The sequence below is a fragment of the Theobroma umbraticum genome, unplaced genomic scaffold (genome assembly GCF_002168275.2).
Source record: "Theobroma umbraticum cultivar Fairchild unplaced genomic scaffold, ASM216827v3 scaffold_67.0, whole genome shotgun sequence".
Taxonomy (NCBI): Eukaryota; Viridiplantae; Streptophyta; class Magnoliopsida; order Malvales; family Malvaceae; genus Theobroma; species Theobroma umbraticum.
In genome coordinates, this window is record NW_018397262.1 from 5,836,814 (window position 1) to 5,851,807 (window position 14,994).

The 14,994-nt window shown below is 35.9% G+C and overlaps 2 protein-coding genes across 3 annotated transcripts in view; one reads left to right on the forward strand and one right to left on the reverse strand.

Annotated features, from left to right (window-relative positions):
- LOC110419311 (putative disease resistance protein At4g27220) overlaps positions 1-14,994 on the reverse strand; it is a 20,938-nt gene continuing 5,944 nt past the window's right edge. Inside the window, 4 exon segments of the mRNA XM_021432306.2 lie at positions 1-893; positions 896-1,036; positions 1,039-1,165; positions 1,168-1,616. Of these exon segments, the coding sequence (XP_021287981.2) occupies positions 721-893; positions 896-1,036; positions 1,039-1,165; positions 1,168-1,616 (890 nt within the window). The 3' untranslated portion in view covers positions 1-720.
- LOC110419312 (Leucine-rich repeat (LRR) family protein) lies at positions 4,619-13,171 on the forward strand. Of its 2 annotated transcripts, none has more exons than XM_021432308.2 (21): positions 4,619-4,822; positions 4,937-5,000; positions 5,160-5,296; positions 5,400-5,486; positions 6,146-6,221; positions 6,844-6,918; positions 7,049-7,118; positions 7,205-7,282; positions 7,365-7,425; positions 7,526-7,604; positions 8,278-8,368; positions 8,607-8,667; positions 8,751-8,818; positions 9,012-9,076; positions 9,862-9,999; positions 10,330-10,434; positions 11,020-11,144; positions 11,297-11,393; positions 11,977-12,051; positions 12,179-12,234; positions 12,510-13,171. In XM_021432308.2, exons 1-21 carry the CDS (start codon positions 4,758-4,760, stop codon positions 12,583-12,585), a joined length of 1,749 nt encoding a protein of 582 aa, XP_021287983.1. In that variant the 5' UTR covers positions 4,619-4,757; the 3' UTR covers positions 12,586-13,171. The 2 variants fall into 2 exon arrangements, with proteins under 2 accessions (XP_021287983.1, XP_021287982.1); XM_021432307.2 differs by having other exon boundaries at positions 4,620-4,822; positions 9,006-9,076.

Below are 14,994 nucleotides of genomic sequence, written 5' to 3' on the forward strand. Positions count from 1 at the left end.
TTTTCAACTTTGGCTACTCAGACCAATGTCAATTTCCTTAAACTGGGAAGAGTAACTGTTGTTACGTCAACACCCCTTGTTTCTCCTTGATGATTTTCTTCGTCTTCTTTTGGTGTCATTATAAACTCTATTTCTTTACAGGATATAACAACAATTTCTTCCAAGTTTACAAGATCCTGTAGCTGTTCAAGTGAAACGACCTTCTTCATGCTTGAGCAACCAATTAGACGAAGTATTTTAAGGGAAGAGAAGATGGTGGCCGGTGTTGGAGCTTGAGATGTAGATTCAATTGCTACTCCAATTCTGACAAGTTCCTGCAAGTTACACAAACCTTCAAGGTCTACCTCTTCAATGTTCTGAAGCGAGTTGTAAGAAGATAATGAAAAGTCAACCATGCACTCCATCCCTTCACACTGCCGGATTTAACATTTCTTTAAGTCATTTGCTTCATGGAACAAAGAAATATTGCTTAAGCTTTTGAGATCATGGCACTTAATTTTCAATATACAGATCACCAAGGTCACTTGGAAGCACAATAGGATCTTCATTCCTTATCTCCCCATTAGTAAATTTTACACTCCTATAATGCTCAGCTCTCTAGAATTGCTCTGACCAAAGAGTGTATGCTGGTTTGTTAGCTTTAGATGATCCCACAACAAACACATAGTTTCTAGGCCACTGACACTGCATAGACTTTCCATATTTCTCAAAGTCTAGCAACTAAAGAAATGACCCTGAAAAAGTCTCTGGTTTCCTCAATTTGGCTACTTCCTCTGCATTTATATACAGGGTAGTTGCCAAGTATTGGAGATGAGAAAGCATTGCTAGTATGCCCATTGGGAGCTCCTTTAGATCCTTTGAATGTAAACCAAGATATATGAGGTTCACTAACATTCTATACCATGAGGGAGCCCATTGATAGCAGTATTATAAAGACCCAACTTTCTCAGCACTCTAAGCTTTGCTAATGAAGGCACGTGCCTTAACTTGTCACAATTTCTAAGTATCAATGCAGCAAGATTTTCCAAGTTGGAATGGAACTAGACAGACCTCGAATACTTGTATAAGAAAGATCTAGAACCTTTAGACCGTGCATGTGCTCAAAGAAAGATTCTGGAATTCTTTCCAAAAAGTCATTTTGCTGCAAAAGCAAGGTTGCAGATTGTGGCATTTAGGTGGCATGTGAGGAGGAATTTCTAATATTGAATTATCCATCAAGGAAACCTTCTCAAGATTGCTGGTCCATTCATGCTCACCTGGTAGTTCATTTAATTGCATACCAGCTTTTACCATGAATTGATGATCACCAGATTTAGTCGATAATGCCATGTCTCTCAAAACATCATGCATCCGAACCACAATCCTACTGCAGACCATAGCCATCTCTAACAAGGAATTGTTTACTAGCTTATTTAAAACACTAAGGCCCCTGTCTTGCATTGCTTGTCTACTTCCACATTCATCAATAAGTCTCTCATCAATCCAATTTTCTATTAGCTCATTCTTTTCGATTGCATAATCCTCAGGATACAATGAGCAATACAGAAAACAATCTTGTATTTTTGGATCTTTCAAACGGTCATAACTGAACATCAAGCAGTGAAATATTTTGGTGTCTAATCCTTTCATGCTTTTTACACATTCATTTAGCTCATTAAGCACATTCCTCCACTCATGATCATCATCTACCCCCTTCATGCTTCTGGCTATTGTCATGATGGCAAGTGGTAAACCACCACAACGCTCAACAAAAAGGTTCACAAGTTCCATTAAAGTTGGAACTTGCAGAACAGTATGCCCCTACATGGTTCAAAAATAAGTTCAATGATTCCTCCTTGAAAGTGGTTGCACTTTGAGCACCGTGCATCCCATGGATCTACAAACCTCAGTCTATCTACTAGTCAATACCAATTTGCTCCCTCCATGTAATGTTGGTTCAGGAATTCCAACATCTAATAGAGAGAACTGTTCTCAGACATCATCTAATATCAATAAATATCTTTTTGTTTTCAAGATTTCAATCAGTGCAGTTGCTCATTCTAATACATCTTCAGGAAGAAATTGATTCATTGCACGTGCAATAGCTCCTTGTAGATTGAGAATATTCAATTCTTTTGACACAGTGATCCAAATAACTTTATCGAATAGAGTCTCTTTCAACAATTGATTGTTGCTATGCTTCATGATTGTAGTTTTCCCTATGCCCCCCATTCCACGTACTCCAATCATTCCAACCTCATCACCCATCAAGTATCTCCATACTTGGTCTTTGACCTCAGTTTCACCTTCTAAATTGGTTGTCGGCAATGTCACCCCATTGGCAGGCTGTCCATAAATTGCCACACCCCCAGGGAAACAGCCCTGGTGATAAATTTTCTTCACTTCTTCGATCATTTGGCAAACAAGCTTGCCTAGGCGGGCACGTGAGATGTATGAAATGACAGACAACTTTCGTTCAATCTTTTGCATTTTGGTATTCATCCTTTGTACATCTTCAAGCCATTTCTCCACTTCTTTCTTCACCACTTTCCTACAACGAATCTCGGCTTCATTTACTGATTAAATATTTTGCTTCCGAATATTTAGATCATCCAATCTTCTTCTGAGATCTTTCACATTTTGCTTCAAGATTTCGATGATTGTCCAAGTATGTGCAGGTGGGAGCCCCTATGCATTTCATCAGTTCAAGCATTGTCCCAGCAAGCTCCATATAATCCATGCTTCCTATAATCCAAAAGCCTTTAAATCAAAATGTTAAATTTGTTTCAATCATTAATTATCTGACTGTCATTCCCTGAAGTTAAGCAAATTCCTGGCAAGAAGTGTTAACTTATAGCTTTCAGGAAATGAAAATTAAGAAGCAGAAGTAACAATCATGTGAAACATATAAAGATAAGAGAATACAAACAAAACAATAACTCCAAAGATCAATTCATGCCACAATTAAAGATCCTAATGAAGAAAACGACCAAAGATGAAAGAAAGAAACAAAGAAGAGCAGTAAACAATTTACCTAGTCTCTTGATATTGCACCAGTCCTTCAATAATTGTTGATTGAAATCAGGAAAATAAGAAGAGAAGGAACAAAGCCAAGAAGACAGCCACTAGCAGAATATCTTATCCAAAAAAGTCTTTAATGTTTGGTTGGAGCAAGTAAGGAAATTAAATAATGGCCAAGTCAATGCAACAAGTCCTGGCTAAGGTTTCCAAGTAACTTCCCTCGAAACCTCAGACATTATTTTTACTACCTCACAATTGCAAAGTCAATCTATGGTTTGATTTTAGGATTAATATATGCTACACAACACAATCAATGGTTCTGAATATCAAGAGCTGTTTTTTTTATTCATTTTTTATTTCTAATCTATTCTATCTATGTAAAATTGGTTGACCATTGGCTTTCTGAATTATACTATTCTGTATGACAAATTTCCCTCCCCAGATGTTCTGCAATAGACTTACTATATTAATCTGAATTTATAATTTAAAAAGAGAATTAGTCCAACCTGAAAACTGACAAGTTTGATGGAGGTTCAGAATCTTACTTCCATCAGCAGTTTTCCACTGACTTAACCAGATTGTTAGTTCCTTGATTGATTTTCCAGTTAATGAGCCTTATCAGATAACCAAACTTGAGAAATGGTTCTAAATGTGACAGAATTCACAAAATATATAGAAATATAAGGTACAAGATGGTGATGAAAATCATTTGGTAAAGATATTGACCCTCCAAGAGGAGGAGGAGGGGGAGATGGTAGTCCATTTTCAAATAGGAGAAGAGATAAGGGGATCATTTTTAACTTCCAACATTCTCGCCTTACAGGGTCATAAATTGTTGCTTATGGCTGTGACAAATTACATAAAATTCTCCCCTCACAAGTATATCACCATAAAGTCATTGAATATCATCTTCCAAGGGTGCAATATTGGGTTCTAACTTAGATCACTAATGCCACCATTTCCATTTCATAAGATAAGTGATACTTTAATCATATTACAAGTTAAACTCCCTGATAGTTGACCAATACAATGAAGCAAAAGATAGACAATAAGAACACAAAACAAATTGCAGCGGACATAATATCAAGCCTTGAAAATTCAGGGTGGGGGGAATAGACAGGTTTTTTCATTATGCACCAAAAGGCTAGCTCTGGTTACTCAACATATAGTGAACAAGAGGATATTGAGTTAATCATTGTTTTTCTTTGGTAAAAGGCTTTCTATGTTATATTCTACATAAATTATAGTAAAGAATCAATGACTATGGAGGTTCTTTTTAATATAAATCTGTTCTTTAGAGCAGTTCAGATGATAAGGTCACTGAAAATGGAGATATAATGATAAATTTCATTATTCTGAATAAGGTGTCAACCTCTCTGACCCGGCTTTATATCAGTGATAACATGGTTAAACATGTTGTGAAGTTCTTTGCAATTACTCATACTACATGTTAAACCTTATCCAGATAAGATTGAAGATGCATTTAGATAGATAAATCCAAGTTCTTATGTTCAGGGTATGTTAGTAATTTTATGGGTCTTGTTAACGTCGTTTGCTGCCATGGTTTGCTTCTGTGCAGTAGAAGGTTAAAAGTTCACGGGGGATGGGCACAGATGACAGAACATAAGTAGAAGTGTGCCCATTACTCTCTGTTATTACAACGTAAGACAAAAGTAAGGACCAAACAAGCAAGCAGATGTAAAACCCAAACAACAAAAACCAGATCACTGCTCCATTCTTGTCTTAACAACAACAAAATGGATCGGCTTCTGAAAGCTGCAAGAACTTCCGGTTCTCTCAACTTATCCAATCGATCTCTCAGGTAATGTTCATTTCGACCCCCAAATCACTTCCTATCATTTCGAATCCATCCCTGATTCTCTCATTATTTAGTTCTTCAATCCAATTCTCAATTTATTGTTTGTTATGTTAAAAGAGAGGTGCCAGTAGAGGTCTACAGAAGCTTGGATGCTGTTGGGGAGGGTGAAAAGTGGTGGGAGGTAATTTAATTTAAGATTTATTTCTGCTGCTTTTATTTTAGTAAATTATGGAAATTTCTCCAAATTTTAAGCTTAATTACCTTTTTGTTAAATTGAGTGTTGAAATTTCATTTGAATGAGATATAAAATGTTGTTGATGTTGCTTTGTTGTATATTAAGGCTGTTGAGCTACAAAAGCTAATCTTAGCACATAACAATATTGAGTCATTGAAAGAAGACCTGAGGAATTTACCATTATTGACTGTGTTGAATGTCAGTCACAATATGCTTACTGACCTTCCGGCTGCCATAGGACAGTGAGTTGTTTTGAACTTTGAAATCTGTTACCTGGTTCTTTGGAATTATCTAGTTATGCAGGCAAGTTTTCGTGTGTGATTTTTTTTCCTTCTACTCTTGTAGGCTTTCCATGCTTAAGTTGTTGGATGTGTCATTTAACTCAATAGTGGCAATACCGGAGGAGATTGGATCAGCAACTTCTTTGGTCAAGTAAGCTCCTGTGTAACTCTCTCAAGTCTTTCAAATAAATAATAGTTGGCTGGATTTCTTTTTTGTTGCCATTTTGGCATTTTTGCATTTGTATACTTGTGTTGGTGCATTTATGTATTTTAGTGGTCCTATACTTATTTTTGACACATATGGGTTGACACAGAAAAAGAAAGTGATAAGTCTTTCCTGTCTGGTATGATCATTTCATCTGCAGTTTCCTAATGCTTGAGTGTATTAGATATCCTTTTTATTTTTGTTTTAGCGAGAATCTGTTCATTCCATGCGCTTTAGTGCATAACACAAACGCCTGCTGCTGAGTTTTTTGGTCCATTTTCATGGCCTAGTGTTACTTCTTTCACAACCAGAACTGGCTGGGCGTTTGAGTTATAATAGCATCAAAAGGATTTTTTGGATTAGCTTCTTCTGGATCAAAAAGGGGCCAAAAATTAGACAATTTGAATAAGATATTGTATAAATTTAGAGTTTGTTACCCTATTAATCCCTGTCTCTAGCAACAGTTTACTTTCAAGTTTATGGTGATTTTCTGAATACTTCATTTTGTGGAACTATTTATACTTTGATTGCTTTTTTTGTGAAGAAAAGAGTTTGAAATTTTAATCTTTATTGTCTATTGAATCATTCTTTTGTGACAATTCCAGGTTTGATTGTTCAAGCAATCATATTAAGGAACTTCCGTGCTCACTTGGAAAATGTTCAGATTTATCAGACCTAAAGGTAGGTGTGCATGCAATATTCTGTTGACACTACTTTTCTATTCACCGATCATCATAGTTATCATTATTTATCTTTTGTTGCCCTTTAAGGATCTGCTTTCCAGATGAGTTTTTCCACTTTTTGCTTCACGTTTAAAATCACCTTGTCTTTGAATACATTTCCCAGCTCCACTGATAATGTGTAAATTCTGCTATGAAGTCACAAATATTTTTGGACCTGAGGTTCTCTACTTCTTTTTGGACATAATCCTCCTTGTTAACTCTATCACTGTTGGTTAGTTTCAATCTCAAACATGTGCCTTGTTGGGCTTTCACAACCATTTTCTTAACCTCTGTTATGGATGGATGCTAAGGTGATCTTCAAAGAAGATTTGATGTTCTTTTACAACCTCTTTTTCCAATCACTTTCAGGTTGAACAGTGTAAATTTGGGTCCTTTTCTTATTTGGTCATCATTCATCAATTAGTTTTTAGAGATCAGCTAAGCTTGTCATTAAGAATGCCTATATATGATGTGCTAAATCTTCTTGTCATGAAATTACAAGTTTCAGATGTTCATCTTGCTTTATTTATCATCATATATAGTCCATAACTGGCTGCTTGCTTTGCCTTTTTGTACACCAGGCATCAAATAATCAAATTACCAGCTTGCCTGAAGATCTTAAGAACTGTTCAAAGTTGACAAAGCTAGATGTTGAGGTAGTAAAGTCAGTTATTTTTCTATATTGTGATTGCTGTGGAGCATCTTGTTGGGGGTTTCTGTTGTAACTAATAATCATTAATGATGTATTTTGGGGCTTATTTATGCTATATTTTCTAACTGTGTCAGGGGAACAAGCTAACAGCTTTATCTGAAAACTTTTTCGCATCATGGACACTGCTTACAGAACTCAATGCATGTAATATTTGCTGTTCCATATTTTGCCAGTTATATCAGTAATATTTAAATATCACATTATGTAAACAAATTTTGAAATCTGTGCAGCAAAGAACTTGCTGAGCGGTATGCCAGAGAACATTGGATGTCTTTCGCGTCTTATCCGTCTTGACCTTCATCAGAACAGTGAGTGAAATACAGAGTTGTGTTAGAAAATATCCTTATTTTTTTACTATATGATAAGTCATATTGATACTGAATGATGCAGGAATTTTGTCAATCCCACCATCAATAACGGGTTGCTGTTCCCTAGTGGAATTCTATATGGGGTCATATTCTTGTTCACTGTTTATGAGACATATTTTATAGTTATCTGAAAGTTTTGGCTCTTTTGATGTTCATCTGTTATTTGTTACCTCAAATTTTCAGGAATAATGTATTGTCAATATTACCAGAGGAGTTAGGTTCTCTTTCTCGTTTAGGGACATTGGATCTTCACTCAAACCAGGTAGCTATTTCAATCTCTTCTGCTTTAATGTAAATTTGCTGTTACTGTTTTGGGAAGAAACCACATTTTCATACATTGTTTGTTGTGATGGCCTCCAGGAGTATTTTTTTTGGTACTTTTTTTCCTCAGCTTTAATTGGATGAAAACTTGTTTTCTCTCACCTTTTTTTGGTACTTTTGGTGCTCACCATTTTATTAGTCTCTGCCCAAGTTAAATATATACTAACATTTTTAGCAGTACGTGGATGCAATGACTGCTTTCCATTTGGAACATCTTACATGTGCTTTCCAGTTGGCTAACTATCAAGCCAGCATTTGATTCGTGCTTCATCCTGATTTCTTAGCTGTGTTGAATGCCTTTTTAGGATGTCTATGTTGGAAGTAATTATTTGAAGACAAGTAGTTTCTTTGAGCCTTGAGTTTTTTGGGTATTGTGACACATTTGTCAATGTGCATGAAGAAAATAGACATACTTTATGTTGGTCACTGTTATTTATTTGTTTATATGTTCTGACAAAATACAATGTAATACATGCAGACAATCATTTTTTTGTTTATACAGTTGATTCACCTTATTGTTTTGTGTGCTCTTGTGTTTATCTTCTTTTGGTCCCAGAAATAGTCTGAATCTTACTAAGTTGTAACTGCATGCTGATTATGTTAAATGCATGCAGTTGAAGGAATATCCAGTAGGTGCATGCAAGTTATGCCTATCAGTTCTGGATCTTTCAAATAATTCATTGACTGGATTGCCTGCTGAGCTTGGTAAGGTTAGCAATTTTGGATCATTAATTAATTTAATTCTGGCATATCTATATTAGGAATGCATAGCACATGATGCTCTGATGACACAGCAAAAGCATACATTTTCACTGACCATATCATTTTCCTTTTTACTTGTCCTTATTTACATTTAGGTGGCAAAAAACAATGTAAATATGTTTGATTCTTTGATATGCATGATGAACATATTTTAGGCAATCTAATTTGATTTTTTGTTTAGGCAATATGACTACTCTGCGGAAACTTTTGCTCACTGGCAACCCTTTGCGAACTTTAAGAAGGTTTGATGCATTGAGGGAGTTATTTGTTGTATAAGTTCAGTTTAGTCATGGCTTTACCAACTGATGTTTATTTTCTCCTGCAGTTCGCTGGTTAACGGACCTACACCTGCTTTATTGAGATATCTTAGAAGTAGACTTTCTGAGGGTGAAGGTACATTTGTTTACAATGCACATTCAACATAATATCCTTTTAGTCTATAGTCTTTCTGGCATCTCTCTTACTTTATCCTCCTTACTGCTAGTGGTGTTTGAAATTTTGATTAAATTTCAAATAGCCATGATATCTGGTTCTGTATTATATCTTGTTTCCAATAATAATAATGAAGCTTTTGTTGTAGATTCAGAAGCGAAAACTCCTGCCAAAGAGGAAGTAGTTACCATGGCAGCTCGATTGTCTCTCACTTCAAAGGTATCTCCTTTACTATATGAACTTACAAATTTGTTTTAAGATTAGAGTCTGATCTTCTATCAGAGTAACGTGTGTATTTTGTTTGTGATCCTATTACTGTGGATGCAGAATGTAATAGGTAGGTTCAACTTATTACTACCTAACTAGCTCTCTGTCTGAGGACATTGGTGGATACTTTTCCTTTCATTGGAACATGGTTTGCATTATAGGGTACATAGATCCAGAAACGTAGGGCATCTTACTGGATGCATGAGCTTAAGGAAGAAATGAACTCATCGGGTTTGTTCAGATGTTAAGGGTTCAGAAATTGAGAATCTGCCATTAAAAGTTGGGTCTGTGGTTCTGAATTTGATTCATGTTTTAGTGTTGCATGCTTTGTACAAAATTGCGTATCATTCAGCTTCTTGATGATTATTTTTCCTGGCAGAAAGCATAGAACTTGCTCACTTTGTCTTTGGGTTCTTAATTTTGAAACGCTGCATTTGGATTTTTTAAATTTTAGTTTAATGGTTTATGCTAAAATTAAAAAGATAAGATTTTGATAGTGCTGCACGAATCCAGAGATTCATTGAATTTTCACTTAATTGTGACTTTGAAATACTGCTTAAATGGAAGATTGATTTTCAAATGCTTTAGCTAATGTTCTCTCAATTTCTTATAAGCCCTAAATCTTTGTTAGTTTTGAATGTTGTCTACAACATTTTCAATAATTAATATCCAAATTCACTCTCTAAGTTCTTTGTATCCACTTTAACAACTTAAGTTTCTTGTACATGTACTTTCAGGAACTTTCTCTGGAGGGCATGGGATTAAGTGTTGTCCCATCTGAAGTATGGGAATTAGGTGAAATTGTAAAAGTCAACCTTTCCAGAAACTCCATCCAAGAGCTGCCAATTGAACTTTCCTCATGTTTATCCCTTCAGGTATTTGCTCTCTGGTTATCATTTCTTCTAGAAGTATGGACTTTGATTGTGATGAAGTAAAATGATTTGTGTATCCATTTTTCTGAATTGGGATAAAAGACACATATATTGTTGCTTGAAGCTTCCATATGATGTTTGCTTGTGAGATCAATTCCGTAGGCAAGTAGTTTTAGAATTCATTCCTGATGTATGATGGATGACCTTCTTCTTGAGTTTTAACCAATGGCAGATTGGCTGAGTTGGGACGCAAACTTGTCTGGCTTTCTTTGACTGTTATCTGGTTTAATTGATGATCTGCAACTCTACGGTAACAAATATTTGAATGTGCAGACTTTGATTTTATCGAGGAACAATATTAAAGAATGGCCGTTTGCAATTTTGAAGTCACTTTCCAATCTTTCTTGTTTGAAGCTGGACAACAATCCACTACGACAGGTAAGCAGGTTTGAATAAAAATTCTTTCGTGTACAATATACATGAGATCATGTGGAAGACATATGAAATGAAGAGTGTGTTTTCTAAAATTTTTCTTGTCCCTCAATTTTTTTTTTTTTTCATTTGCCTTCTAAACGTTAGATGTTGAGCAAGGAATGCATGCTTGTGGACCCACTAAATAGTCTAATTCATGGTTGCCTCCTAGATATGTGGAAAAAAAAAATGCCCAGTTGATTAAGGTACGGAATACTGTGCTTTGTCAATAATGGCTCATCAATCTAAATTTAGTTAATGTATCAGATGATTGGATTGATAGCCACCCGAATATCTTTCTAAGAACATGGAAACAATCAATTACTGCAAGATTGGTCAAGTTATAAGACATTTAAACCACTGCAATGGTTTGCATTTTCAATTTCTTTGATGCTTTTCTTTTTGCAAGGCTATATTTGCTTTGCATAAATCTTTCAGGGCAATATGAGGGCACACTAACTTAATGTCAATAATTGTTTCTGTATCTCAACACATGCATGTTCCTATTTCCATCTGTATGACCTGAACAATCTCTCATTTACTTGATTGTAGATTCCATCTGATGGATTTCAAGCAATCTCTATGCTCCATATACTAGATCTAAGTGGTAATGCAGCTTCATTACCAGAGAATCCAGCATTTTCTAGCTTACCACACTTGAAGGAGCTTTATTTGAGGTTAGTGCAGTGAAAACAGTGAGATGCATGTTCAGATGCAAAAGTACAAAAAGCATTGATTTGTTTATCATGGCAATTTCTGCAAAATGATCTATGTTTTTGCTTTTTATGCAACATTTGCTATTTGTCTTACTTCTATGTTGACTTGACAGACGAATGCAGCTACGAGAAGTCCCATCAGAGATAACGAGCTTATGTCAACTACAAATCCTAGACTTGGGCCAAAATTCCCTTCAATCAATCCCAGAGGTAAGATATTCTTTTAGGCTGAGCCACTTATTATGAGTTCTTCATACAAATAAGTTTTGTATGATTGTTAGCATCTGTTACATGACTTTATTATTTGGCATAAACTGTCTACACTAATGGTTCTTGTAGTAACATTCACCACATAACTGCTATAACTACTTGGTTTCTTTATTGATCGCATGTGAATGTTCTTACAGTTATGTGAAGTTGAATTTGTTTTCCAGTCATTTATTGAGTGATGAAATTGATTTGGTGTCCCTTCATCCTTAGAGTGCAGTGGTGTGTATAAATCCCATCTGGAAGGAATTATAGCTCTCAACCTAGGGCTTTCACTTGCTAAAGAAGATGATTATGCTTCTCATAGTCATATCACTTTGTAGTTATGGCTTATAAATATCAATCAGTGTGTCAATACTGGATTGACCTAAACATGTTACAGTTTGTTATAAGACATATACCAGTTTTCATTGTGTTGTTATCACTAATTGTTGGCCTGCAGGGAATCGTTTTCTATCTGTTGTTCTATCTTTTGACACATCGACTGTAATTTAGTCTTTATCCCTCTTTGTTGATTCATTTGCAGGGACTTAACAGCCTTACATCTCTCACTGAGCTGGACTTGTCTGACAATAACATTTCAGCACTTCCTCCAGAGCTGGTCAGAATTAGAAAACCCCTGTACCATCTTTCTGATTTTGTTGGTTGAGTGTGGGTTTCTTTTACCGTTGTCTTTGTTCAGATTAGATTTCATTACACTGTTCGTAGATAATGGTTTTTTTCACCAGGGTTTGCTTGAACCAAGCCTCCAGGTTTTGAGACTTGATGGAAATCCTTTGAGAAGGTATGTTGCATTTTGAAAATTACCGCTGTATTTTCTTTAAATTTATATTTTGTGGTTCACTGTATAAACTTTGTGGTTTTGTTATGGATAGAAAGAAATAATGCAGAAAAAAAAGTACTACTTCTAAGCTGTAGATAATGTCAAAACTCAAAATACTTGAACAGAGAAGCATTGAAGTTTCCCGAACTTATTTTAGTTTCATGTTTTCTGTTTCTGTTCTAACAGAGCCAACTCAGTAACCGTTATCTGGTTTTCTGTTTACCTTCATTTTGCAGCATCAGGAGGGCAATTTTAGACAAGGGAACCAAAGCTGTGCTGAAATATTTGAAGGACAAAATTCTGGAGCAATAGTGTGCAAACATCTCTTATTGATTAGGACAGCATGGAACTCTGCCATTTATGTTTGTCTGAAAGCTTGATCTCGCTGCAGTGATTTTGACTTTCTTAATTTGAGGGTGTGGAGAAGGTACCATAATGAGGAGGTACTGACATTGATATATAACTATCATCTTTTAAAGGATTGAGGGCATCATAATGCTCTCCCGAAATTTGTTTCATATCAACAGGGCAAATCGGAATGTTGGAAAAGAAAACAACCTGCTTGTATTTCTTCCCTGTACACGCCTTTGGCTTGGAGGGTTGTGTGGTTTGCTGGGGCTTAGCTGATGCTCATGGTCCAGTTTTCAACTCTTTGTAACACTTCAATATATGAGAAGTGTTTTTATTTGTATGTTTTTCAGTAACCCTGTCCTTCCTGGGTTTTGTATTTTTGCTTGTTTTCCTCCTTTTGCTTCCATTTCTGCTGCTGCTTCTCTCTTAGAAACAGATGACTTCTTGGGAAGGCTTACTGCTGCCCCAGGGGGATTTTTCCTTAAACATGGTAGAGAATAGGTTCCATTGAACCACAAATACGAGCTTGACCTACCTTGTACTTTTATATGTTAAAACAGCATTGACGGGATTTCTTGACGCTGAAAGACAGTTGTAGCTTTTCTTCATAACACTTCTCTGGAGTTTCCACAGCTGATGAATTTGTTACTGAGTTAGATCACACAAATTAGTTCCTGCAAAGCTGAGGTTTGTTGAGAAGAGCGATAGTGATGGTGGTTTAGGTGAGATGCTACGTTATTTGATGCAAGCCTTGACATTTCTGCTGCACTTTTTCAGTCGCCATCACAGTGTTACACTAGTCCTAAATAGTTATAAGCTGATTATCTCATGTAACTCCTCTCTCTCCTCTTTCTTTCCCTTTCGATATAAACTACACAAGCAGAGGTAGAATTTTTATGTGAACCATCTTGTGGACAAATTCCACAACCATCCATTATGATTCAATTTCCTTTGATGAAAATAGGCAAAGTATAGTTTATACTGAAATCAACTGAGTAAAGAATTGGACCTTGAGCATGGTTTTAAATTCTTTGTCCTGAGAAGAGTTAAGATACAAAATTCTAATAGACATTGAAAGAGATTCATCTCATTGTAAAACACAAAACTCCAAATTCTCACAACTGTACTTGAAAAACCACTTACTTGACATAGAAAGAGAGACAAATCAAGGAATGTATTACATGGACAAATTTACAACAATAAACAGCTGATGAAGTAACAATGAGATTAGGAACAGAGTAGACCATTAGCTGCTGTTTCATGAAACATATGCTTAGTAATCTTGCCTTCTTCCTCTTTCACACCTTCCGCTCCAGCTTCGTCATAGTCTTTCTTGAGAGCAGCAACATCTTCACGGGTTTATGAGAATGCACTTGCCTTCATTCCTTCACTTGCATACTAATCAATGAAGTCTTGTTTGGCATACACTAGATCAAAGTTTTGGTTAATTTGGGAGAAAGCCTAGGTGATGACTGTGTTGTTGCCAATCATGCACTCAGGCATGCTACACGTTAACAATATCACCCGTAGGTACCATTGTGGCTGGCTGGTAAAATCCAGATTATAGCGTTTGTTCCAATCACAGAAGCGGGAAGGGAAGTGCTATTGCAAAGTCAAATTGGACCTTGAACATGGTTTCAAGTTCCTTGTTAAAAAAAAAAGCTAAGAAGCAAAATTCTAATAGAAATTGAAAGAGATTTATCTCATTTGACAAAATAAAACTCCAAATTCTCACAACTGTACTAGAAACAACCGCTCATTTGACATAGAAAGAGAGACAATTCAAGAGATGAAGTACATGAACAAGTTTACAACAATAAGCAGAAAATAAGATGAGGAACAGAGTATACCATTAGCTGCTGCTTCATGAAACATATGTTTAGTACTCTTCCCTTCTTCCTCTTTGACACATTCTGCTCCAACTTCCTCATTGGCTTTCTTGAAAGCACCAACATCTTCACGGGATCCTAAGAATTCACCTGCCTTGGTTCCTTCACTTGCATACTAATAAATGAAGGATTGTGGCATACAGCAGACCAAACTTTGGGAGAAAACCTAGGCCACAACTGTGTTGATCACAACATCTCGCATGGGATTGCGATCAAGCTGCATTTGTGATGCCAAACAAAACAGAAACTTCCTATTCAGAATCCAGATTGCAGTGAATTTGTACTCAATCATTGAGATAACAAACTAAAGGCCTGAGAGACAAGATAAATGCTTTTCCCTTGACAGAGTAAACGAAATAATAATAATCGAAAAGCTTAGGGTACGTGATTATATTTGAAATTGACATGCGATAGATGTCTACTAGCCAACAAACAATCAGATGTGGCTACTTGCTTTTGATGGTAGCAATAGGAGCATCTC

What these genes read in the sequence shown, in the direction of transcription:
- LOC110419312 (XM_021432307.2), top strand. Translation starts at nt 4,758, where the DNA reads ATGGATCGGCTTCTGAAAGCTGCAAGAACTTCCGGTTCTCTCAACTTA. An exon ending in TGACAAAGCTAGATGTTGAG is followed by an intron (nt 6,919 to 7,048) that starts GTAGTAAAGTCA and finishes TAACTGTGTCAG; the next exon opens with GGGAACAAGCTAACAGCTTT. An exon ending in TAGACTTTCTGAGGGTGAAG is followed by an intron (nt 8,819 to 9,005) that starts GTACATTTGTTT and finishes CTTTTGTTGTAG; the next exon opens with ATTCAGAAGCGAAAACTCCT.